This window comes from Neoarius graeffei, chromosome 23, assembly GCF_027579695.1.
Source record: "Neoarius graeffei isolate fNeoGra1 chromosome 23, fNeoGra1.pri, whole genome shotgun sequence".
Lineage (NCBI taxonomy): Eukaryota > Metazoa > Chordata > Actinopteri > Siluriformes > Ariidae > Neoarius > Neoarius graeffei.
In genome coordinates, this window is record NC_083591.1 from 2,165,822 (window position 1) to 2,190,512 (window position 24,691).

A 24,691-nucleotide genomic window follows, 5' to 3' on the forward strand; every position below is an offset into this window, starting at 1 on the left:
TCACTAACCTCTTTTTAACTCACGCTCTCGAAATAAATAAAGCCCATGACATGATACTACGGAACCGCAGAGCGTAAACTCCTGTCCTGCAGATGTCGGAAGACTTGGGTACAGCTTTAACTTCTTACTGTTATAAAATGCTAACAAACACTGGAGCCTTCTTCCATAAATTTTAAACATCTGTTACAGAAAACTTCACCGTATCAATGGTGATACACTTTTAAGTTTATTATTAGTACAGCATCTGCTCTATACAGATCGTCCCAGTGAATGACGCTGTTACTATAGAAACCTTAATATGGACCCATCAGATGTCAGGAACTTTAACAGCATTGTTTAATCCTTCAAACTTTAAGAAATCCCTGAAATCATATACATATTTTAGGGATTTACATACGTAGCTGTGTTCTAGCACTTGCCTCATTTGAGTCATTTCTGATGTTTGAAAACTAAGGAAATTTGGCACAAGCATCAGACCTGCGCAAAAATCAACAAGTTATGCAGTGCTTGGGCGTGGTCGAGGAGCTCCATAGTGTCTCCAAACGCAGGCAGTAGTCGGGATGAAGTTGCTTGGGTATGCAGAAGATTTGGTATGGTCACTGTTGTCACATCAGAGTTCACTTGGCTATATCTGACTCCGGCCAACTTCCTGTTGGGCGGAGTCAGATATAACCATGTCGAGTGGAATGTTGGATTTTCAAATTTGTTCAGAACAATTTAATTCGCATCCTTAATGAGTTCTGATACTTTAGTTCAACAAAGTCATTAAATAAATCACAAATACACATTTCTAGTTAGAAGCCATAACGTAATTTTAATGCATTATACCTAATTTATTCATCTCATTATCTGTAGCCGCTTTATCCTGTTCTACAGGGTCGCAGGCAAGCTGGAGCCTATCCCAGCTGACTACGGGCGAAAGGCGGGGTTCACCCTGGACAAGTCGCCAGGTCATCACAGGGCTGACACATAGACACAGACAACCCTTCACACTCACATTCACACCTACGCTCAATTTAGAGTCACCAGTTAACCTAACCTGCATGTCTTTGGACTGTGGGGGAAACCGGAGCACCCGGAGGAAACCCACGCGGACACGGGGAGAACATGCAAACTCCACACAGAAAGGCCCTCGCCGGCCACGGGGCTCGAACCCAGGGCCTTCTTGCTGTGAGGCGACAGCGCTAACCACTACACCACCGTGCCGCCGCCTAATTTATTACTTTTTAAAATAAGAAGGGACTCTGCTTTAGGGAATTGTGCTCAATGTGGCTGAACTGTGGTTGTTAGATTAGTGAGTGAGTGCTGCTCTCTGCTGACGGGTTTGGGGAACTACAACTATTCACAGCTCGCAGACAGTGGATTTAGATTCAAAGTTTATATATTAAAAAAAAATTTGTCTGGAATTTACATTTGAGTTCCAAAGTGAAAGTAAAGGAGTTATTCTAAATACAGCATGTAGTTAAAATATATATTTTACTCATAGTGTTAAAGAATGATCTCCTGCATGCAGAGCAGCTGTGTTCTGAGGTTTCTGATTGAAGTATTTTAGTGTTCTTAGTGCAAAAATAACAAACCTATTTTAAGGAAAACCTCAGTAAACTGGTTTAGATTAATATGAAAAATTAAAGGAATAAATATAAAATGTAGAATAACTTCCCGATGTTACATGCAGAACAACAGTCTTGTGTGTGCGCGCGCACGTATGCATCCTCTGGGCAGCAGATCCTTTAAGTTGTGAGGTGGGGTTTCTATGGATTGGACTTGTTTGTCCCACAGATTCACAATCAGATTGAGATCTGGGGAATTTGGAGACCAAGCCAATACCTTGCACTCTTAATGTTCAGGAATGTTCTGAGGAACAGTGTGTGTTTGCATTTTGGCAGGGCGTGTTATCCTGCTGAAAGAGGCTACTGTCATTAGGGAATACGGCTGCACGCAGTGATGCACTGTGTGTTCTGACACACTTCTATCATAGCCAGCATTAACTTTTTCAGCAATCTGTACTATAGTAGCTCTCGTGTGGGATTGGGCCAGACGGGCTAGCCTTGTTCCTGTAGCCATGTCATCAGTTTTGTTCAGCACTAACCACTGTATACTGAGAACACCTCACAAAACCTGGTGTTTTTCGAGATGCTCAGACCAAGTCATCTAGCCATCACTATTTGGCATTTTTCAACCACTCAGATCTTTACACTTGCCCATTTTTCCTGCTTCCACCATGTCAATTTCAAGAATTGACGTTTCACTTGCTGCCTCGTGTATCCCACCCCTTGCCATGTGCCACTGTAACAGGATAATGTTATTCACGTCACCCGTTTTACATTTTTAGGCTGTGTGTGTTAACTTGAACTAAACTTTGTAATGCTTCTCAAGTATTTTGCTTAGTTGAGGACCATTATGGAAAGTGATGAACTTTAGAATTGTTCCCTTTTTTTTGCAATGGCTTTTCTTCCAAGTTTTAAAGAAATGTTCTAAACCTTCTTAAGCAGCAGTGACCTTGTGCATGTTCCTCTGAGGAATTTAATCACCGTGCTCCATTTCTTTGAGCAAAATCGTGAAATGAACACAAACAGCAGTGCTAAGCGGCAGTCCTTTATTGCATAGACACCTTTTATACGAGCGTTCCTCCACACAGCCTTTGTACATGTTTTACAAAACCCAAGAACATATTTACAGCATTATTTGTGCAGACATGACACTTTATGCTGAAATACCTAGAAGGCATGCATAGCAGAGAACTTTGGCCAGGTAAATGAAAGTTTTCTTTTATTGTTTAACACAATTAGTGGCACAAATTTATATAAACTCCTAAGGATATTTTAGTAATATGATATTTAAACATCTCACACGCACATTTTCTCTAGCAGTGGGTTCTAACAGGCTGCAAGTCTTAGTGAACGTCACTTTGGCGTTGTAGGTGAAATACTTAATCTGGCAGTACGCTGAACCAAATTCAAAACACTGATTAAACATGGGTCAGACTTTCTCAGTTTTCTACAATAAAGAAAAAAATTGTACACATGCGTTTATATTCCAACCATATAATTCACACCTCTACAAAATAGAACTCCAGTAGTCAGTCTAATCTAATCCCTCAAATAGAAAACCTATGCAAAAGCACCAGCACTAGTGCATTAAAAACACTGAGCAGAAGACAACAATCCCAAACAGCCCCTCTAAACCCCCCTACACTCTTCCCCTCCTCCCAGCTTATGACTTGTGAAAGAAAAAAAAAAAAGTGTTTAAATTTTGGAGAGATTAAAAACAGTATGTCCTCCTTTGATGATGGTGGTTGCTAGTGGGTACGTCCTACATTAAATTTACTGACAGATGCCTTGGTTTCACTGCTAAGGCCCTTAGAGCATGGTAATTTGTAATGAGTTAGCTATAGGACATGCATCTTCCTACTTGCGTACAGAAAGGCAACGACTCGAGTACAGGAACTGTGTGAAGGAACAAGTTGAACCAATTAGCAAGGGTCAAAATTCACACATGGGGCAAAGAACGAACCAGTCCTTGCTCAAATCACTTTGCTGCTCATTTGCATAAACCGTATTAGATCACTCACCATGTCAACTTCAACATTTGCTGAAAATTGTAAACTCGTTGAAATTAAACACCTTCTGACTTGGTGTAAGCGCAGGGTTTGATTCAACCCAGAGACGAAGAAGAATGGTAGCCAGATCAGCTGCTGCGTTTGAGTATTGAGGGTGACTGGACGTGACGTTTGACCCACTACCAAGCACCACGGATATCAGGAGATGTCCTGGCTAAGGCTTGATGGAGGACTTCTTGGATGATTCACAGGGTTGGGTTCAAATGCAAAGATGATAGTACAAAAAAGGCTGGGTTTTAGAAGCAGGTTAAGCATCTATATGTTCTGTAAGCTGAGATGGTGCTCCTGTTGCCACCTGTGAATAAAAACGCTGCAATGTCGATTAACAAAAGTGTAAATGTGTATAAATACCTAGTTGTAACATGTTAACAAAAAATGTGTGAGTACTGCTGGTTAGATATGTACGGTAGAAACTGCATTCTCTAAAAAGAAAAACAGCAAAAGGAAATTTGGCACTTCACAGGAGTAGAAAGTAAGTTAGCATTTCTCCTAATCAATCATTTGGCACGAGACTAATTCCTCTTCTCTCTATACACATTGATATTAGGTTTGATGCTCTTTGCATGTTAAGCTGTGAGACTGAGATTGTGTAATGCAATTATACACTTTATATGAGCTTTTTTAAAAAAAAAACATTTATTTATTTAGCTGATGCCTTTATCCGAAGCTTGCTTACACTCTAACGGAGCCATCTTGCTCAAAGACCCAACATCTTGGCAGTGCTAGTCTTTGAACCATCAACCTTCTGATGAGTAGCTCAAACCTTAACCACCACTCACAGATTCACATCAGGAATTTGCATCTTTAGCCCACGCAAGTGGACGTCCTGCATACATACAGGTAGCTCTACAGTAAAACTACCTGTCGGAATTGGCTCTGGGAGTCCTGGAGCTTTGGTGGTTTTGGAGGTTTTTCCACACTTTCTGCTTGTTGTCGCGATCTGGGTGAGGCAACTTGAGTTGTAGAAGAGGAACCACTGGTGTTCTGGAAAAAAAAATTGCAAGGGAAACAAATCAGGGATGAGCTGAAGGAGAATGGAAAGAGTTAGAGCTTCAGCTTGAGAGATTTCAGAGACCCAGGAAAGGACAGCCAGCATGCTGAAGTGAACCAACCTCACATCATGCACAATCAAGTGATCAATCACAAAGATCAAAGGAAATCAGCTGGATAGGGAATACCATCACCATGTCAAAAAGTGAAGTGGTAAAGACAAGAAGAGCAACCCATCAAGACTCCACAAATCATAAAATCACACAGGACTGAACAAAGAGGGTTCCCCATTGTGAATCCACCCCACAGGCACCTAGGAAACACATTCACATTGATTAAAAGTCAGTGGTTAGAACGGCAGAACCTCAGTGGCAAACCCAAAGCACCGAGAGGCAGGCGAGAGGAGCTGAATGGAGAGACCTGTTTAGTGCTGCTGGAGCAAAGTAAGTTGGAGGAAGACGGCCGAGGAACACATTGCACTTTGGACTTCTTCCGCAGAGGAGGTTTCTGAGGCTTTGGCCCTAGAGGGGCTGGTTTTTTTGAAGGCCCACTTTCTGCCCGTGCCATTTGATTCTCTGCATTTCTTTTGCCTTTCTGATCTTTACAGTTGGCGTCAGGGGACAGTCCAGGGTCCATGTTTGAGATTGTACTTTCTAGTTGTTTAATGGTCTCCTCCAGGCTGTCCAAGGTTTTGTATGCAGTTTTACAGATCTCATTAGTCCTTCCTGCAGAGGGTTGCTGGTTGATGGTCTGGGATTCAGATGGCTCACTGGCTGAAACAGCAGGACTGGAAGAGTCTATACTGGATTTAATCTCAAATCGCTTGGCTTCTCTTGCTTCCTTCAGCGTGCCGTCTGGTTGCTCCTCATCCTCATAAACCACCACTTGCAACGTCTTCTTGCCCGTTTTTGTACCAGTACGAAGAGCCTGGCCGATAGCTGCCAGTTGCTTCTTGGGGAACTTGAACTTAAACTTCTTTTTGGCTTCTTGCTTGGCATCACTAGGAAGGTCTATTTGGGATGCAGCCTCTGACACCATAGAACACTCGGTGAGGTTCTGCTGTTGACCAGGCACTTGGAGATGATTACCAGTGCTCTCTGATTTACTGCCGGACTTGATCTGATCATCAACCTTGTCCTTGGCTGCCTCTTCTTCATTGAGCTCCTCAGTATCCTCAATGATGCGCTCCTTTGAGAGTGTCCTGTCCAGCTCTTCCTCACACTCGAAAATCGTGGAAAGACGCTTGTAGGCCTGTCGGATATCCATGGGCTCATCAAAGACGATGATGACTGGTTTCCTGCTGAACTCGCCATCCTCTGGGGCAGACACAGTCTCATCCATTCCCAGTTTAACAGTTTCAACGTCTTGTTCCTTGGAGCTCACCAGCTGATGGTATTCCCCAGTGGACAGAGCCTGCACTCTGTTTTCAGTGATCATGAAGGCGATGTTGTCAGATTTAGGAGAAGCCTCCTCTGCAGGAAGGTCAGGGTTCAAGCTGGTCTCCTCAGTGTACTCGGTTCGACCCCGAGATCTCATTACCACCTGCTGCTTGCCTTCCTGATACGTGGTTTCTTCTGGTAGTGCCAAAGTTTCTGGTCGCACCAGTGATTTAGCCACCTGAACCACGGCTCCATTGCTGGATGGTTTCTCAGAGGCATGAACGAGAGTTTCAGAAGAAACCAACACCTGATTCTCTGGGTTATTGGTGACGTTCTCTTTTGGAATCTTTGCTTCATCTCCATCACTGCTGATGTCCTGTGATTCAGAAAGTCTTCCATACATCTTTTGAGTGTCAGCTGACACTTCTAGGGTTTCTGCTACTGATTCAGGGGAATCTAAAGTCAAGTCAGATGGAGTTAGTACGTTTGGCTGTTGGGTAAAATCAGTAGAATTCGGATGTGCCACCTTAGACGAGGAAACGACTTCTTCGCTGGGCTTGTTTTGGACTTCAGCTCCTCCATGCGGATTGTCGTTGGGTGTTTTTCCCATGCCAGTGATGTAATATATGACCTGATGATAAACAGGGGGAGACTTTTAATGCAGTGAACTCAACTTAAAAAACATTGGAAGAAATAAATCACAAATATTTTACCCCAGATCCAGGTGAAGCAGGAGCAGTGTTTTTTCCATCTTCGCAATGGAGAGCTGCATTCTAATATTTTTTAAAGACAGAATGAAATGGGCAAAATCTTACAGATTTTAAAGTTACAGGTTGATAAAACAATGATCAGGAGCTTTATCCACATATTCTGGGTAGAAATCATGCAATAGCCTGAAAATGAAGCGAGTTTGAAGAGGAAGTGAGAGATTAATATATTCAACGAATTTAAAAGTGAAATGTTTTATCACTTCATCAGATCGTGCAGAAGGCCCTCATGGGAAAGAAATGTATGTTAGCATATTTATTTAGCATTCCAGGAAGACCTAAAAAATCCCAAATGTTTAGATTTACTTGTAGATGCCATTCCTATGTAATTTTGTACACAATATCCTCAGAATTCTTCAGATTAAATGTGAAACTGATGTTTTTCAAGTAGCATTTAACATAAGGTGGTGGAAGGTGGGATTGCCAAGGGGTGTCTTCACACTGAAAACATCAGATGAAGTTCACATAAACCATCTAAATAATGCTTAAGGAACTATTTAAAGGCACTAAAATTGTATCTTAAGTTTTATCAGCTCCTGAAAAAGTTCCTGTGGGGGAAACCTGGGAAATTCAGGACTTGGTCATGTAAAGTAAAACTTATACCAGAGTGGGGATTTAAGAGACAAGAGACACAGAGTTAGACAGCACAGAATAGATGCATCTTTGAAGACACTTTAATCCAGCAAACGTTTAATGGCGTTAAATCATTGGTTCATCGAGCAACAGCTGTGTAAATGTGAGTGTGGGGTTAGAGATGCTGCAGCACATGAACATGTCTTTAAGAACTAAGCATGGTTAAAGCCATATCAAGGCTAAGTGTTAGTACCGTTGGTTAAAAGGGTGTTAAGGAGTGTTGATTTGGGGCGTCAGCATTATGGCAGCAAATCGCTAGGGGGCGCTAGTCTGAATCGGTTACCTTTGGGTCATACGAAGAGAACGAGAAGGCCGGATCCAGCTCTCGGCCTGGGAGCACATGGGTGGTCAGGTCAACAATGTATCTGGGCTCTAAGTCTTTAACTGGGCACTTCTCAAACACCTGGAGTGGAGTGTGTGTCAACATTACACACTGTTAGAGCTTTCAGAACTGAACGGTGTTGATTTTTGTATTTAATTTCATATATTTACCCACACACTGTCCAATCAGAAGGCAGCTACATAAGTAGGCAACATGTGTAGCGATTCAGAAGCCAACAGCCCTCTGAGAGCTTCCTGATACTGGCCAAGGAAAACTCTGTGTGTTTGAGCAGCATGGCTCCGATACAAAATGTGTAAAGTTGGCAGGTCTGAGAAACCCCATCTCAACTCTGAGGGAAATTGTGAGAAAGTCAGGCCACCACTAGAGGTCACTAAACACCAAAATATGGCACCTGGTGGAGCTGAATAGTTAAAGATGATGCCTGAGGACAGAGTGGTGGTGTCAGCATGGGCGCGTCGCAAACCAAAAGTGTTTGTTCTAAAGCACCTCCACCTCCCTAGTTGGACAGGGTGTTGTTTTTCACCTTTGCCAATGCTGACTTCAGACCTTCACTCAGGCTGAGGGTTTACCTGCCTGCGTGGGTGCGATTGTGTGTGCAGATTATACAACTACTCACCTGCAGCTCTGCTATGATCTTCTCTTCATCGTGTTCCTCCTCATCCTCATGTGCATTGATCGGAGGAAGTGTGCATGGTTTGGGTTTCAACTCTGGACGAACTCGCTGGGGTTTGGACTGGAGAGCCTCCTCTTCTCGCTCCTGCTGAAGAAACAAACACCACAGTAGTGTTTATACTTGCATGCTCTTATGCTAATTTCACATTTCAAAGCAGAAAGCCGTAGTGGAAATACCAGGAGAGGTGTTTTTTTTTTTTTTTAAATTTTGAGATTACTGCTGTACTAAATGGAGTCAAGCCCTGTGATAGGTTGCCCACCTGCCCAGAATGAACCCCGCCCCTCACCCAGAGTCAGCTGGGATTGGCTCCAGTTTCCCCCATGACCCTGACAGATAGTGACGTGCCAAAGTCACATGATTGAGTCCCAACCGAAGTTTTGTTGTGTGCACACCCACATGACTGTCATCAGTGGTTCAGAAGCAATTAAAACTGGTTTAAACCAACATGTGGCGTTTCCATGAGCATGGTATCGTGTGCTTTAGTTTTACAAAAGTTTTAGATACAAATGAGGGGGGGGACCCCAAAAACCAACAACCACCTCGCCGCCTCTGTTCCATGTAAACATATTTTTCAAAGGCAGGGGAGGTTGTTAATGAGAAAAGGACAGATTGATGGTTGAACAAATACTTTTCTTAAATAGAAATCTTTAAACTACCAATGACCTACTGTCACACAAACATGTTTATCCATGAGTCATAGATATGATGTGAACAGTCACAAAAACAAAAGTGTTGGCCTCTGCTGTAATTTTTTTACCATTAGAGGCCGCTATTGTGCACCGTGTTAAAGCTTTGAACCTTTTTCTGACTCATTTGTGTTCAAAGCCTCATTGGTTCAGAAAGCTTCATTGACTCCTCACTAGTACACAATGCGTAGTGAATATTCTACTAAACACTTTGCTATAACCAGTAAAACTTACAATTAAATGATTAATGAATAAATGACCTTTAAATTTCACTTTTTTTTTTATGAGTTTGTGTAGTGTCCATATCCCCATGAATGAGCTGTTATTATAGTAACGATAACGTATTGGAACATGCTCATTAACATAACCCTGCACTACAGAAAATTAACCAACACCTTCTGACCAATCACAGTCCAGAATTCAACAGCGCTGTGGGATACAATGCTTTAACTGATAGACTCATGGTGTCAGACTTCAACACAGACGGTTTTACTTGTGAGGAAATCCTGCATTAACTACCTTCTTTGCTCTGGTTATGTCCCAGATGGCAAACAGTGAAAGTATATACACAGCATGTGGTTTGAGACGTAGCCTATGAGGGTGTGTGATGTATTTTTAGACAATAGTTTGTTTGTGAAACACTTGTAGGAAACAAATATCCAGGACAAATTTCAGCCTGAGGGACAGCATAAACTTCTTAAACAATGTTCATGCTTGGGTTAATCTGAGAAATGTGTCTGGGAATGTGGCTAAACAAGGTCTCACACACACACACCTACCTGAGGGGGGACGGGGTCCTTGCGAGTGGTGTAGATGACCTCCCCGGAGCGCCCGGTCGTCAGTCCTGTTGCTGCGAGGTGGAGTTTACGAGGAGGTGCAGGAGGTGGAGATTTGTTTGCTGCATCCTGATTGGGTGGTGCTTGGTCCACGCTGGCTCTGTGAGGTTTCTCTATAGGAGGTTTATGAACATACTCTGAACTGGTTTGGACTGGTTTATCTGCTACTGGTTCAGCTGGAGTGGTGGCCTCTGGAAACGCACAAACAGGGGGGAAGCATGTTGAAAACATGGTGTTGGGTGCACATAGGATGTAGGTGCTAATGGCCGAGCTGGTAGTGGAATATTTCATCTGGGAAGGTGCGAGGACTTAAAGCTCATAGGCAACGGTTTTAATTTTATGCACATTTGAAACTTTATATGTTAAAAAACCCTCTGTAATTTTCTTCTGGTCCCAAGAAGTATTGTTAATAAGTAATAATTAAAATAAGTTGGCGCGGATCGTGGCGAATTTCTGTCGACTATTTCCGTGACCACTCGGCGCGTGACGTCATTTAAGCCAAACAAACCGCTTGAGTTGAGTCCACTTCCATTTACTTACATTGCCGTTCAGCTTGAGTGCAGATGTGCGTTCAGGAATTTCCAAAGAAAAACCCCCATGCCTTATCGCTGTGCAGTGAACTGTAACAACGGGACCGGTTCAGGAAGAAGTTTTTACTGTTTTCCAAAAGAGGCGGAGAGGGTGGATTGTGCGTGTGAAGCGAGAGGGTTGGCAGCCGGGTAAATACGCCGCTCTGGGCTCCGATCACTTCGAGGAGGTTCATTTTTGAAGAATCCCCATCTGTTGGAGAGTTTAGGTGTCAGTGTTGGACAGAGAAGCTCAAACCTGACGTTGTTCCAACAAAATTTGAGCACAAAAGCAAGCAGTCAAAGAAGAAACGGATCAGGAATGCTCAAGCAAAAAGGAGAAGATTGGAGGTAAACATTTTTACCTTTGCTTGCAATTTTTCAAGTAAAGAATCCTGAGGGATCCTGTACAATCACTGTGGAAATGAGACAAAAGGGATAGTTTGTCACGGCTACCTGCCAGCATGCTAACATGCTATTGACTAACATGATAAATGTCTGCGTGTGTGTTTAGAGTAGGCTATAAATAGTAGAATGCTTGTGTTAATATTAGCAATAAATTATATTAGCAATATAAACGAATCCACGTTCTATTACAGGGAGTGAGTGTGTGTGTGTGTGTGCGCGTGCCCCTGTGCGCATCAGTGGGGAACCCCATTAAATGTCCTGCTATATGTTATTATTGAGTTGTTGAAAATTAGCCCTGTATGTTTCTCTCCAGCAAAAAAAAAAAAAAGTATATTTAGAAAGTGGTTAAATAAATGAACCTCCTAAACGTGCGCTCGGTTCGCAGGTAAACACAGAGCTGCTCCCGGTCTGTTTGGCTTAAATGACGTCACGACGACGGGCCCCTGGCGGTCAAAGTGCGCAGAAGTGTGATGTAAACAAACCTTCGGAAATTGGGCAAAACAATATATTTTAAGCATTTTATTCAATTTTAGGGTGCAAATTAGACACCAGGAAGACTGAATTCGCTTTTTGGGTCGTTCTTCTAGACAGTAAAGTTGATATTCTCCATTTCACCTCCGACCCTTGCCTATGACCTTTAAATTCACTCAGCGACACATTTTGTTAGAAATTAGAGAAGCAATGTGCATCGAGAAGTGTGATTTTTGACCCGATGTACAACATACTTTTAAAATAGTCAACAATTCCAAATGATGTTTAGATATGATGCAGTGCAACAAAAGCTGGATATTAAAAATACTGCAAGAAATGTTGAAGCAAAGTAACATAAGTCCTATATCTTTGCAATTTTTCACATCAAAGAATCTGTTCTTTTGTCATGGCTTAAACATTTAACCAAAACATACAAATATTTTTATCAAAAGCAGGAATTAATTAATTTCTAAGAAAGTGGACAAGACACACCAACTCTAACGTAAGCTAAAGTAAGCTCCGCCTCCTCTATAATTATGACACTCTGGTTGAGTCCAGAAACCAATCATTTATCCTCCTGTGGCCACGCCTCCTTCAATTAAAACCAGCCGTGGGGCAGAACAGACCTGGACGTAGAGACTGAGGCGTGTCCACTCTGTCAGGCTGGATGTCGGTTGGATCTGAGGCTTTGCTCTTCTCCTGATTGGTCAGCTCCAGGTCAGGGATATTCTTCATCAGGTTGGCTTGAGCCTGCTGTAAAATACGCTCCATGTCTGCTTCCTCCTCGACACGTCTCCTGTCCACCACCTGCAAGGACACACCCACATCCTCAAACCTCAGAATCTCTCATCTGTGGATTACGGAACAGCCCGAAAGAAAGGAGACAAAAACAAAATATAGAAAAGCAAGAAAGGGAGGAAATAAAAGGAAAAAGATAGATCATGAAAAATGATGGAACAATACAAAAAGAAAAGTCAGAAAGCACAAAGAAATGCATAGAATGAAAGAAAGAAAAAATTAAAAGAATTTAGAAAAAAGAAAGACGTCCAAAAGGAAGAACAAAGAATTAAAGATTCAAATATAAACCAGGGCTTCAGGTGAGTGTCAGTAACTCGCTGCTCCTCACCTGGTCTCTCTCAGCGGTCTCACTGAAGCTCAGCAGCTCGTGATGGGCGTCGCCGGACTCCTCGCGGCTCCTGGGGGTCACCGTGACCACGGCGGGGGCGTCTTGGCCGTGACTTGAGATCAGCGCTGAGCTGCAGGATCTCGTCGCCATGATGGGAGAAGAGGAGGAGACGGAGATGAGCTCACAGTGGGTGGGGTTAGAAGAAGAGGTGATAGTAAAGTGGGCGGGGCTTGAGGATAAATGCTGCTGAGGCGTGGCTGGGTCTCGGGTCAGTCTGGAGGAGTCAGGTGACTCGGGCTTCATGGGGGTCACATCAGTGCAGAGGGAGCCTTCTGTAGCACATCTGCTCAAAACACAGGGCATCAGCTTTGGTTACACACACACACAGCGTGCCAGAACATCCTCTCAATCTCAATGGATAAAATAAATAAAAATAACTAGAAATGGTAGAGCAAGCATCACTTTAACACGCTACCACGTGATCATGAAATGTGCTGCGGGTTTTTGCTGTGTGTGTGTGTGTCCTACATTCTGAGGCAGTTAAGAGTCTCAGTCAGAGCTTGGACCCTCTTCAGCATGTTGTCCATCTTCTGAGGTTCCTCCTTCAGGAAGCGCACAGCCTCCACCTCCATCCTCAACACCGTGTGCATCCTCGACTGCAGAGCTGGGAACTCTCCTGATCTCACACACACACACACACGGGCATGACCATTCAAGCCAACTGAACAAACTTGTTCATGCTCTCTGCTCCAGGTCGTGTTGTGAAATCAAACCTGGCAGAAGTGTGAACTGTTGCGTGAAGTGTGTAGTCACAGTAAAGCCGTTACTCACAAACGGAGGTCTTTACACTGTGGGATTACGACAGTCTTTAAGATTATTACTTAGCCTCTTAATTTTTCCCCCCCCAGTCTTTTTTCTCTTTCTGTTGGAAGCTGAACAGAAAATGGTTTCTGACCATTTTCCACCAAAGAACCTTCATACTGCATGTTTGAGTGATGATTCGTGTCAGCAGCTGATGTTAAAATATGGAGCTCATGCACAAAATAATAAAAGTTGGCAGATCTGTCCAGTGGTTCTCTGCTATCTCTGGGATTTAAACTCATATCCTGCTGGTCACTAGGCTCAAACAGTAACCAACACGCCAGCACTGTCCACTTTATTATAAATCACATTTTAATATCTATGTTGTTAATTTTAAGTGCAGACACCTTGCTGCAGCTCCTTTCCTTCATGTTAATCACAACATCAAACCGATCACTTTCTAGATCGCTGGCTGTATCACGTGACGCGGCTCACCTTTCAGCGTGGCGAGCGTCTTTCCGACCTTCCTCAGGTTAACTGCTCCGTCCTCGACATCCTGCAGAGTGACGGGTCTCTGAGCCGAGCTGGACTTCCTCTTCATCTGCTCCACGTGTTTCTCCAGATCCCTGTGAGGATGATGCAGAAGATTTTAGTAACATCTCACAGCATCTACGCTCCTGTCTCAGATTCCTGGTGTACGCTTTATATCATGTGGAGCAAGAGGCAGGAAGTCTGGATTAAATACAGGCGCATAACAGAGCTGCGCACTTTCTGCAGGAAATAAAGCAACAGACTGGGTCTCAATTTGCTTTTTTTGTCATTAAACAGACACTGCAGCATGAAATGATTAGGTTACTGCAGTTTTTACCTCGCCTGGAACGGAGTCCACCAGGGGGCGGGGTATTGTTTTTGGTGGGGTTTCTTAGTTTGTTTGGTTTTTTTTTTGTTGTTCGCAACATTACGGGAAAACGGCTGGACTAATTTTCATGAAACTTTCAGGATAGATGGTCATTGGTCGCAAATAGACCCTCCAACATTTTGAGGGTCATCCGGTCAAGGTCAAAATTGTAGTCATTACAGATTTACTACATAATTATATGTAAGGAAATCTTAACTCCTCTGAAGAGCTCTTTAGTTCCACTTAAAAACAATAAAAAAAAAAAAAAAGTGCTACCGGGTGAAGTTTGTTTTGCCTGGCAACATTTTTTTAGGCCATATGAGCAAACAGCAGGTTTTCTAAAGCTGGTAAACATGTTTTACACTCATTATTCTGCAACCGGAGTTTCACACGTCACGTGATGGCTGTAAAGTGGATGAACATCATCCAAAGAGACATAATTGACCATTATTTACAGGTTCTCCTGCTTTAGAACACAGTTACATCATATTAAGCTAATAATAATAATCACATTACATCACTCATTCTTGTTCTGGTATTTTGATTAAATATTTCTGTTGTGTTTCTTAATCTGGTAGATTTTCCATTCTGGTCCACTAGGTGTCAGTGTTACCAATTTAATAACTTTTTTAGAGACTAAAGCTACATTAATACGTAAAACTACTGCAAAAGTGCTTTATTTAATTTGTGTGATCAATTCTTAAAAGAATTCAAACAAACCTTTAATGATAAACCGTGCGTTAATACTGCACACGACTTCCAGATCAACAAGCCAGACGTCGCCCCCTAGCGGCAGCAGTATTGCATTTACACCAACATTAATTAAAAACTTTACCCTACATAAAAAGATGGGTTTAAAACATGAAACCTTTGCTAATTAAATTCCTGTAGATATTTTTGTCATATACGGTATAAATATATCTGATCTACTGCACTGTATATATGTTTTATTGAATTGATAAAACAGCTAACGCTATCTAGCAAACCACAAATGAATACATTACAATACTAGAAAAGCACTCGGAGAGCGCAGACCTCCATCAAGAATCCTTTAAAAAAATTCGGGATCCAGAAGGTGATCCGGATCACCGCCAAAATTTAATGGATTGTTACTTGTGCCTAGTCACACCGCTGGAAAAAATTTCAGAGCAATCCGTTCATAACTTTTTCCGTAATGTTGCTAACAGACAAACCAACAAACAAACAAACCAACACTACCGAAAACATAACCTCCTTGGCGGAGGTAATAAACAAACTGCATGGTGGTGCGAAAGCTTGCTGAGGCAGGGAGCATGGGTGTGCGTGAGAAAGAAAGAGGAATTGAGGGGTAAGTAAAAAAAAACAAAACAAAAAACTAATAAACTAGCTACATCCCATACCATTCGGCTAATTACACACAATGCCAACATGGTGTTGATAAATATGCTAGCTAGCTAAATTTTCGCAAATTTCGATAGCTTACAAATCTATACATATCTTAATATTTGAATATTAAAAAAAAAAAAAAAAGGAGTCCTTTTTTTTTTAAACGTATACAGCTCCATTTAATAAACTTTATTAGCCACTTTGCTAGCTAGTGCCTCATTAAAACGCTCTGCATTTTGTTTACGCCACCGGCTGCTATTAGCCTGGCAAGCCAGACTAAATGTGAATATTTAGTCTGGCCTCGAGCCGTAGACATTTCTGAAGGGTGTAGGAGGAACAACCCGCTGTCTTTCAAACTGTCTCTGTGCGTATTGAGGTATTTCACTCACGTGACCAAGTCATGTGATGCTGCCATTTTGGACGGCACGGCTCGAATCAGTTTGAATGCGAGGAAGGCGACAAACGAAAAACATAAAAGAAAAAGGAGCGAGATGCAGAAAACACCTTCACTATCCAGCGACGTAGGGCATTTACAGGGCGAGCAGAGGGAGAGGGATTTGCAAAAATTGAGGTTAGCAGGCTTAGAGAACGACATTTACCTGCTTCCACCAGGATTGTTCACTGACGTACGGAAGTACACGAAGCCCTCGTCTTTACCTGACTTCGGCCCACATGATCTGTATACCTATGTCGTTAAAAGCCCATCGCCATACACAGGTATTGATCTGAAAGCGTATAAGAGTTTGGATGCCTACAAATATTTTGTGTCAGGCTGGGTAACATGCCTACATCAGCGGGTCGTCCCTGGAGCCGGTGGTCGCCATCTTATTACAGCTAAGGTTTGTTCACATTTTCATTTACTTTCGGTCCTCAGGATAAACAAAATGTTATTAAATGTCATTGAAATAACTTCTTAGTCTGTTGAGACATGGCCCGTTATAAATTTGCTGTTACCAGGCAATGACCAAGAACTGTATTATTAGGGTCGGTGTAGTTGTAGCAGTGTATTAGCAACTAGCTGTTAGCACTAGCTAACGTCAACAACATCGTAGCTGGTATGTTACTGTAGCAATATTTACGTTCAGTCGTTTGGATGACTGTTAAAACCTTTCAGTCTCAAGTTTTTCCTTTACTGGATTTACTAGTTTACTGAGCTAGCGCGCTCGGGCAAGCCGGGAGCCATCGCGCGCTAGCTCAGTAAACTAGTAAATCCAGTAAAGGAAAAATTTGAGACTGAAAGGTTTTAACAGTCATCCAAATGACTGAACGTAAATATTGCTACAGTAACGTACTAGCTACTGTTGTTGACATTAGCTAGCTTGCCGTCCAAAATGGTGGACACCGGGGTGTCTCGTGACCCTGTGACGTCAGGTGAAATACCTCAATAGGCCAACGCTCTGACCAATCAGCGCAACAGTGACTGTGACGTAGTCAGAGCGACAGAAAGCAGTGGGGGAGGCCTTGAAATAAATAATTTTTCAAAATGCGTATTAATTAATAAACAGGTTCTAGATATTAAGAAGTTTGGAGATAATGACCACAAGTTTGGAGTCTGTACCACATACTTAACATACACTCTTATTTTTTTCCAAGTGTTTTTCAAGGGTTTGCTTAAACTGTTTTTGAGAGTTTTTATTTAGTGGTGTTTGGTGAAATAATTTCCCTTAAATTTAAAATAACGGGAAAATAAGAAACAATCAAAAAGTAATGTTTCAAAGCTGTTTATTAATTCTTCGTACTGCACAAACTAGCCCCATCCTTTTGGCTACGAGCGGAGCCAGCTGGTAGATCAGACTTTTGCCATAGCCGGTCGGCAAAACAGCGAAAACGTCCTTCTTGAAAAGGAATGAGCGGAGAGCCTCTTCCTGCTCATGTTTCAACCAAAACTCCAAGTCTAATTCTTCTAAAACTGATTCCAAAGCGGAGTCAAACGCGCGCTGTTCACTAGCCGTAGCCATCTTTCCTGTTGTGCTTTCTCCAGCGTCGCGCAGCTTTGTCGTCACTCCTGCAAAAGCCCGCCCAAAGAATCCAAATAAAAACCTTGCGTTGTGATTGGCGGGCACGATTTGATGCCCGGGGTGTTTTGTTTATATGGTGCGAGGCTAGACCCACTCGCTAGGCAAAAATATTTTTGGCTGCTAGGCGGGTGGGTCTAGTTTACTAGGCTAGGCTGCTATAGCTGTGGCTGTGATTTCATTTCATCCAGAACTCCATCCCAAACCGGCCACTACTACACTAACCAGCCTGCCTAAATAGCGCACTTCATTGTGTTCCAACACACTACCTAGTGTGCTAGTTTGCGATTTGAGACGTTGTCAGCACAGCAGACTGTTCTATACAATTAGCGCCCCTGCTGGCTGGAATGAATAGTAGGAATATCACTGCGCATGCGCTGTACTGAATCAACCCAAAAAAATGACACACTGCCAAGAATCCTTTAAAAAATTCCAGGATCCAGAAGGTGATCCGGATCACCGCCAATATTTAATGGATTGTAACTTGTGCCCAGTCACACTCATCTCATCTCATTATCTGTAGCCGCTTTATCCTGTTCTACAGGGTCGCAGGCGAGCTGGATCCTATCCCAGCTGACTACGGGTGAAAGGCGGGGTTCACCCTGGACAAGTCGCCAGGTCATCACAGGGCTGACACATAGACACAGACAACCATTCACACTCACATTCACACCTACGCTCAATTTAGAGTCACCAGTTAACCTAACCTGCATGTCTTTGGACTGTGGGGGAAACCGGAGCACCCGGAGGAAACCCACGCGGACACGGGGAGAACATGCAAACTCCACACAGTCACACCTCTGGAAAAAATTTCAGAGCAATCCGTTCATAACTTTTTCCGTAATATTGCTAACAGACAAACAAACAAACGCTACCGAAAACATAACCTCCTTGGCGGAGGTAAAAAAACAACAATTTATGACGAAAATATGAGCGATTTGAAGTAAATGTTGGATTTAAAATGTAGAAATAATAACTCATGCTCTGTATTTCTGACAAAATATATGATTTCCGGTTGCGTTCACACGATTCTCCACTGAACACGAACGACTCGAGTGCGAATAGCTGTGAAAAGGTTTACAAATTCAAACAATGTGCGCATCTGAGTAATGATGATCTGGGACACGTGTTTTTAGTCAGTTGGTGATTTACACGATTATATCTTGGTCTGGGTGGCACGGTGGTGTAGTGGTTAGCGCTGTCGCCTCACAGCAAGAAGGTCCTGGGTTCGAGCCCCGTGGCCGGCGAGGGCCTTTCTGTGTGGAGTTTGCATGTTCTCCCCGTGTCCGCGTGGGTTTCCTCCGGGTGCTCCGGTTTCCCCCACAGTCCAAAGACATGCAGGTTAGGTTAACTGGTGACTCTAAATTGAGCGTAGGTGTGAATGTGAGTGTGAATGGTTGTCTGTGTCTATGTGTCAGCCCTGTGATGACCTGGCGACTTGTCCAGGGTGAACCCCGCCTTTCACCCGTAGTCAGCTGGGATAGGCTCCAGCTCGCCTGCGACCCTGTAGAACAGGATAAAGCAGCTACAGATAATGAGATGAGATGAGATGAGATATCTTGGTCTGAATTGGCCTTATAATCACACACCACAAACATTTCTCTGATTCTGCACATCAGAATGAAATAAAGCTCTTGGGATTCAGTTAAATCCTGATTTCTGCTGAGCTGCAACCCATATTTTTGGACAGTGAACTCCAAACACGGAGGTTTTTTCCACGTCCCCTCCAGTAGCTAAGGGGAGATTTATTACAGTAAGACAGAAAGAGTTGGAACCTGTTCGACACGCTTGTAAAGTGTTTACTGTGGGTGAGAGAGAGGGAGGTTTGGGTGTGTAAGACTGAAGGGTTCACTTCAGGTACAAACAACTGCCAAATATCTTCAACCAAACAGCAGCATGGATCAAATCATCTGAAACCTTTGTTAACCATTTCCTGATGAAGTCACACATCAATGAAGAGAAAATCTCTCAGTCCTACATGTGTGCAAGGCCATATGACTGGCAACGCAATAACCAGCTCGTCCACACACACACACACACACACACACACACACGAGTTTCTCATAGCGTGATGTGAGACAATAGCATGTGTGAGAAAACGCTGCCTGTTTGCCTTCAGCTCAGGATCCTGAGGCTGCGGGGGGAATCTGAGCTCCAGGCCCGAGTGACGGATCCCATTTATTTGATTGATCAAACACACACGCAGCTTATGGTTGCACAAGCATACCGTATGGGGTGTGTGTAGCACATGTACGTGCATGAGTGTGTGTATATGCATGAGTATTGGAAACACAACAAGTGGAGCTCTGAACGCTCCTGAAAAACAGACTAAAAAATTTAATATGGTGAAGTTTTCTGGAAGGAGACGTTCATTTAACATTTATTTTGCGGAAGGAGTCTCCAGTGTCAGTATGTCAGCGGTAAAGCTGTAAGTTTTCAGACGTCTTCAGGACAGACAGACAGGTGCTGATGCTTTTTTTAATTTTTTTTTTTTTACAGGTTTGTTGGTAACATGTTGTGCTTTTTGGGATGTGAACTCACACCCCTCTGGCCATGTTAAAACAGCTGCAAGTTATTTGAGGGGTGATGTTCATGCGAGCTTCTCACCCCAGCTGGAGCAGCACGCTCTCCTCCATGACCTCATATCTGTGTCTCTCCTCGTCCACCTCCGTCCTCTGCTTCTTCAGCGGGTCGTCCAGCAGCTGCAACTTCTCACACATTCTCACGGTCAGTTCCTCCTCCGCCTGCTTCAGCATCGTCCTCATCGCCACCTGGTTCTGCAGCTGGATACGAGACACCGGAGCAGTCACACACACACAGATTCTCAACCAGAATAAACAGAACCGTTTAAACTTTAGTGACGGAGACGCTCTTGCCTGCGTCTGTCGGATCTGATGGAGCTGCTGGCGGAGGCTGGAGATGTTTCTGCGGAAGGTGGACAGGAGGACGCCAAGAGACGGGTCTCTGAATGCAGGAGACACAGGAGGCTCGGACTGAAGATTGGGGCTCTTACACACAGCCACAGGGGAGACTCCTGCACCATACACATACACACATTCAAACGCCTTTATCTCCACCGGCCACATTAGAAAGCGCAAAAACAGTCTACTGAGCAGTGGGTGTGGCCTTGTACACATTCATTAACTTAAAGACACGCCCCATAAATGTTTAAAACAAATATAAACATCACCCTATGCTTCATTTTAGCTAGCTGGCTAAAAGAAACCTGAAAATACACACATGAATGAATGACTGTGTTCCCGTCTTACTACTTGTGGATAACCATATATGGACTCAAATATACATATTCATTTACATATGGCCTGCAGTGCACGCCCACATTCTCATACATGGTCCTCAATCCATGCAGGACACACCTTCATTTCCATTTACAAACTCAAGGACACGCCTATGGTCTTTTTTTTTTTTTACTTCAGAGACACACCCACTCAGGGCACACCTCGATTTCCATGTCTATATTCTCATCTGTCCTTCAAGCCACACCCCTCAGAAAGAATGGTCAAAATTTCCTTTTTTTATTTTAAATCCAAAGTCCGAATGTTGATTTGTGCCATGCGAAAGTTCATTAGAAATGTTTAAAAAAAAAAAATGCTTCTAATTGATTAATAAATATATAGTTGCACATGAAGAGGATTGATACCAACCGCCACTGTTTGTGTCTTGATCGTGAGACTCGGAGATCAATTTCTCACTGAAATCGGAGACGTTTTGTTGGTCAGTTTTACAATAAAACCATTTGTATATATTTTAAGAGCAGTTTACTGTAAAGTCGACGCTAGTATTTTCTTGTCATGATGTTCTTGTGTACCTTGGTGTCTCTTTTCCTCCGCTGGAGTTGGTCCCTTTGAGAAGCGCGTGTTGAACGAGTCCAGTCAGACTGGCTAACTGCTGCTCCATCACCTTCATGCGCTTGCTGAAGAAAAAGTAAACTTCAGCTAAAAATTTAACAACATTTTCCAAAACAAATCCGATGCAATCCTAAAAATCCTACAACATTCAGTAATTTAATAAATCTCATCTCATTATCTGTAGCCGCTTTATCCTGTTCTACAGGGTCGCAGGCGAGCTGGATCCTATCCCAGCTGACTACGGGCGAAAGGCGGGGTTCACCCTGGACAAGTCGCCAGGTCATCACAGGGCTAATTCAATAAATATTTGGGGAAAACTGATTCGTGAACTGTTACATTCCAATACAAAACTGATAAAAACACCAATATAACACACTCCTCATACATGAGAAAATATAATTAAAAAAAACCCCCTAAAACTAAAATTACACATTAGTAGATTTAGCTACAGCTGCTAATGGACTTTTCTTCCACATCGCGCTGTAACTCGTCATTTTGACGTCGACGTTACAAGTTGGACCCGTTCACAGCACGTTTATGTAAATAATATGGTGTTTTTGACAAATATGTTTAAATATACACTTACATTTCAGTTACTTACAATATCTCGGATTTGAATGCATTTGAATATTAATTAGGTATTAAAGATTCTGCCATCAAACAAGATTCATGCTGACGATCCACATTTATTATTTAAATTTATTAGCTGTATGTTTAGGGATTTTTCGTTATTTAGTGGTGCCCACGCTAGCAAATTGCTTGATTGTTGATACTGCCCCCTAGTGACAGGACTTTTTTCATAAATCAAGCTACAACTGGGATTTGACCAAAACATTTGGGGAACATTTGTTTCTTTGGACTTGTTTTAAAACAAATAAAAGTAAACCATAGAATCTTAAATATTCAACTGTAGAAATTCTCCTGTGAATATGGAAATATTATCGAAATTAAACTAGTATTTGAATAGCTAAATTATGTCTGATTATAAATGATCGTCCAAATCGCTTTTGAGGTACAGGTCCTGAGTCTTTAAGCCACGCCCCCTATCCGAGTCAGATGATTGATTGGCATAAAACCATAAACCCGTTTAAACTAAATTCGGGTTAATTCTCGGCTGAACTTTTCTGAAAAACAGCACAGTTGTATTTTCACTGTTGTGTTTTGGTTTGATTTGCGTAAAGAAACTTTTAGCTTTCATTACAAGCCTTGAGAAAACAAACGCAAACCTTCTATCACGACTGCGTGTTCACGTGGATCATCTCCAAACTTACAAAACACCCAAAACCGTGACACAAATAAAAAAAAAATCTTACACAGCACCATCTCTTCCTACAAGGTCTCGAAGGCGTGAAACATGACATGAGCCTCACCTCTGAGGATCTGCTGAAGGTACGAGCCCCTGGAACACTCTCTCTTCGTGCAGATCTGCATACACAGCGGACGCCACGTTCCCTCTGGCCCTCGCCGCAGCCTCCAGCGTCCCGTTGCTCTCCTTCTTGAAAGATCTCCGCAGGGACGATGTCCTCTCCACCATCATGTGCGCGTTCTGTCCTGGATGGATGTCGATCATCCTGACCTCATTACCCCTGTGAGGCGAAGGGGGTGGAGTTTTCTGATTTTTCGGGCTCAGCGGACTGTGTTCGCTGTACTTGCGAGATTTTTGCCTGTAAAGTGAGTGATGGTGGAACATGGCACCGTCAGGGACGTCGGATACGCTCGGGCGTGCCTCAGGAAATCCGTACGGGTCCACATCCTCGTCCGGTTTGACGTCCCGTCGCTCCAGGATGGCACTGGAACATGGCGTGCTGGACAAACGCTCTCGGGGAAGTGTGGCGCCGGCTGGCAAGGTGCGAGAGTTGTAGGAGAACCGCACTGGTGACGAGGGAATGGACCGATTCAGCGGTGGAGACAGAGAACCCTGGGGACCCTGGATGGGACTTTGGGGTGCAGGAAGAGTGCGACACATCAACTGTCCTCCAGCCTGCTGCTGTGTCATGCCGTGCAGCCGATCACGAGGAATCTGAGATGATGAATGAAATGTGTTTAATTTTAGCTCCAGATTGCGAGTATAGATTTTACACCAGCATTTTATTATAAAAAAAATCTGTTTGCATTAAATCCAGATTAGAAACAAAATCAGATGTTCAACTCGGCCTTTTATCTTCATAAGTATATTATTTCATGATTTGTAGAAATGATCACGGATTCATCGTCAGTTCATTATAAATGTTTTAACTTTTAACCCTTTAACGATCTCACAAACAAATAAGTAACACCTTACTCGTACAATTTTACAGTGGTGCTTGAAAGTTTGTGAACCCTTTAGAATTTTCTATCTTTCTGCATAAATATGACCTAAAACATCATCAGATTTTCACACAAGTCCTAAAAGTAGATAAAGAGAACCCAGTTAAACAAATGAGACAAAAATATTATACTTGGTCATTTATTTATAGAGGAAAATGATCCAATATTACATATCTGTGAGTGGCAAAAGTATGTGAACCTTTGCTTTCAGTATCTGGTGTGACCCCCTTGTGCAGCAATAACTGCAACTAAACGTTTGCGGTAACTGTTGATCAGTCCTGCACACCGGCTTGGAGGAATTTTAGCCCGTTCCTCCGTACAGAACAGCTTCAACTCTGGGATGTTGGTGGGTTTCCTCACATGAACTGCTCGCTTCAGGTCCTTCCACAACATTTCCATTGGATTAAGGTCAGGACTTTGACTTGGCCATTCCAAAACATTAACTTTATTCTTCTTTAACCATTCTTTGGTAGAACGACTTGTGTGCTTAGGGTCGTTGTCTTGCTGCATGACCCACCTTCTCTTGAGATTCACTTCATGGACAGATGTCATGACATTTTCCTTTAGAATTCGCTGGTATAATTCAGAATTCATTGTTCCATCAATGATGGCAAGCCGTCCTGGCCCAGATGCAGCAAAACAGGCCCAAACCATGATACTACCACCACCATGTTTCACAGATGGGATAAGGTTCTTATTGCAGTGTTTTCCTTTCTCCAAACATAACGCTTCTCATTGAAACCGAAAAGTTCTATTTTGGTCTCATCCGTCCACAAAACATTTTTCCAATAGCCTTCTGGCTTGTCCACGTGATCTTTAGCAAACTGCAGACGAGCAGCGACTTTCTCCTTGCAACCCTGCCATGCACACAATTGTTGTTCAGTGTTCTCCTGATGGTGGACTCATGAACATTAGCCAATGTGAGAGAGGCCTTCAGTT

General features: G+C 42.9%; 1 protein-coding gene across 3 annotated transcripts in view; it reads right to left on the reverse strand.

The window, feature by feature from the left end:
• Positions 1-2,582: 2,582 nt before the first annotated feature.
• Positions 2,583-24,691, reverse strand: part of si:ch211-207d6.2 (sickle tail protein homolog) — a 57,798-nt gene continuing 35,689 nt past the window's right edge. For 2 of the 3 annotated variants that reach the window (XM_060905598.1, XM_060905597.1), the window contains exons 5-19: positions 22,816-23,465; positions 21,406-21,510; positions 21,242-21,288; positions 20,453-20,610; positions 20,184-20,359; positions 13,794-13,924; positions 13,026-13,173; positions 12,498-12,840; positions 11,998-12,178; positions 9,870-10,117; positions 8,348-8,491; positions 6,702-6,761; positions 5,030-6,619; positions 4,481-4,603; positions 2,583-3,914 (exon numbers count right to left, since the gene is read on the reverse strand). In XM_060905598.1, coding sequence (XP_060761581.1) covers positions 3,867-3,914; positions 4,481-4,603; positions 5,030-6,619; positions 6,702-6,761; positions 8,348-8,491; positions 9,870-10,117; positions 11,998-12,178; positions 12,498-12,840; positions 13,026-13,173; positions 13,794-13,924; positions 20,184-20,359; positions 20,453-20,610; positions 21,242-21,288; positions 21,406-21,510; positions 22,816-23,465 — 4,152 coding nt within the window. In that variant the 3' untranslated portion in view covers positions 2,583-3,866. The remainder of the gene's footprint in view (positions 3,915-4,480; positions 4,604-5,029; positions 6,620-6,701; positions 6,762-8,347; positions 8,492-9,869; positions 10,118-11,997; positions 12,179-12,497; positions 12,841-13,025; positions 13,174-13,793; positions 13,925-20,183; positions 20,360-20,452; positions 20,611-21,241; positions 21,289-21,405; positions 21,511-22,815; positions 23,466-24,691) is intronic. The other variant, XM_060905596.1, reaches the window with a different exon arrangement.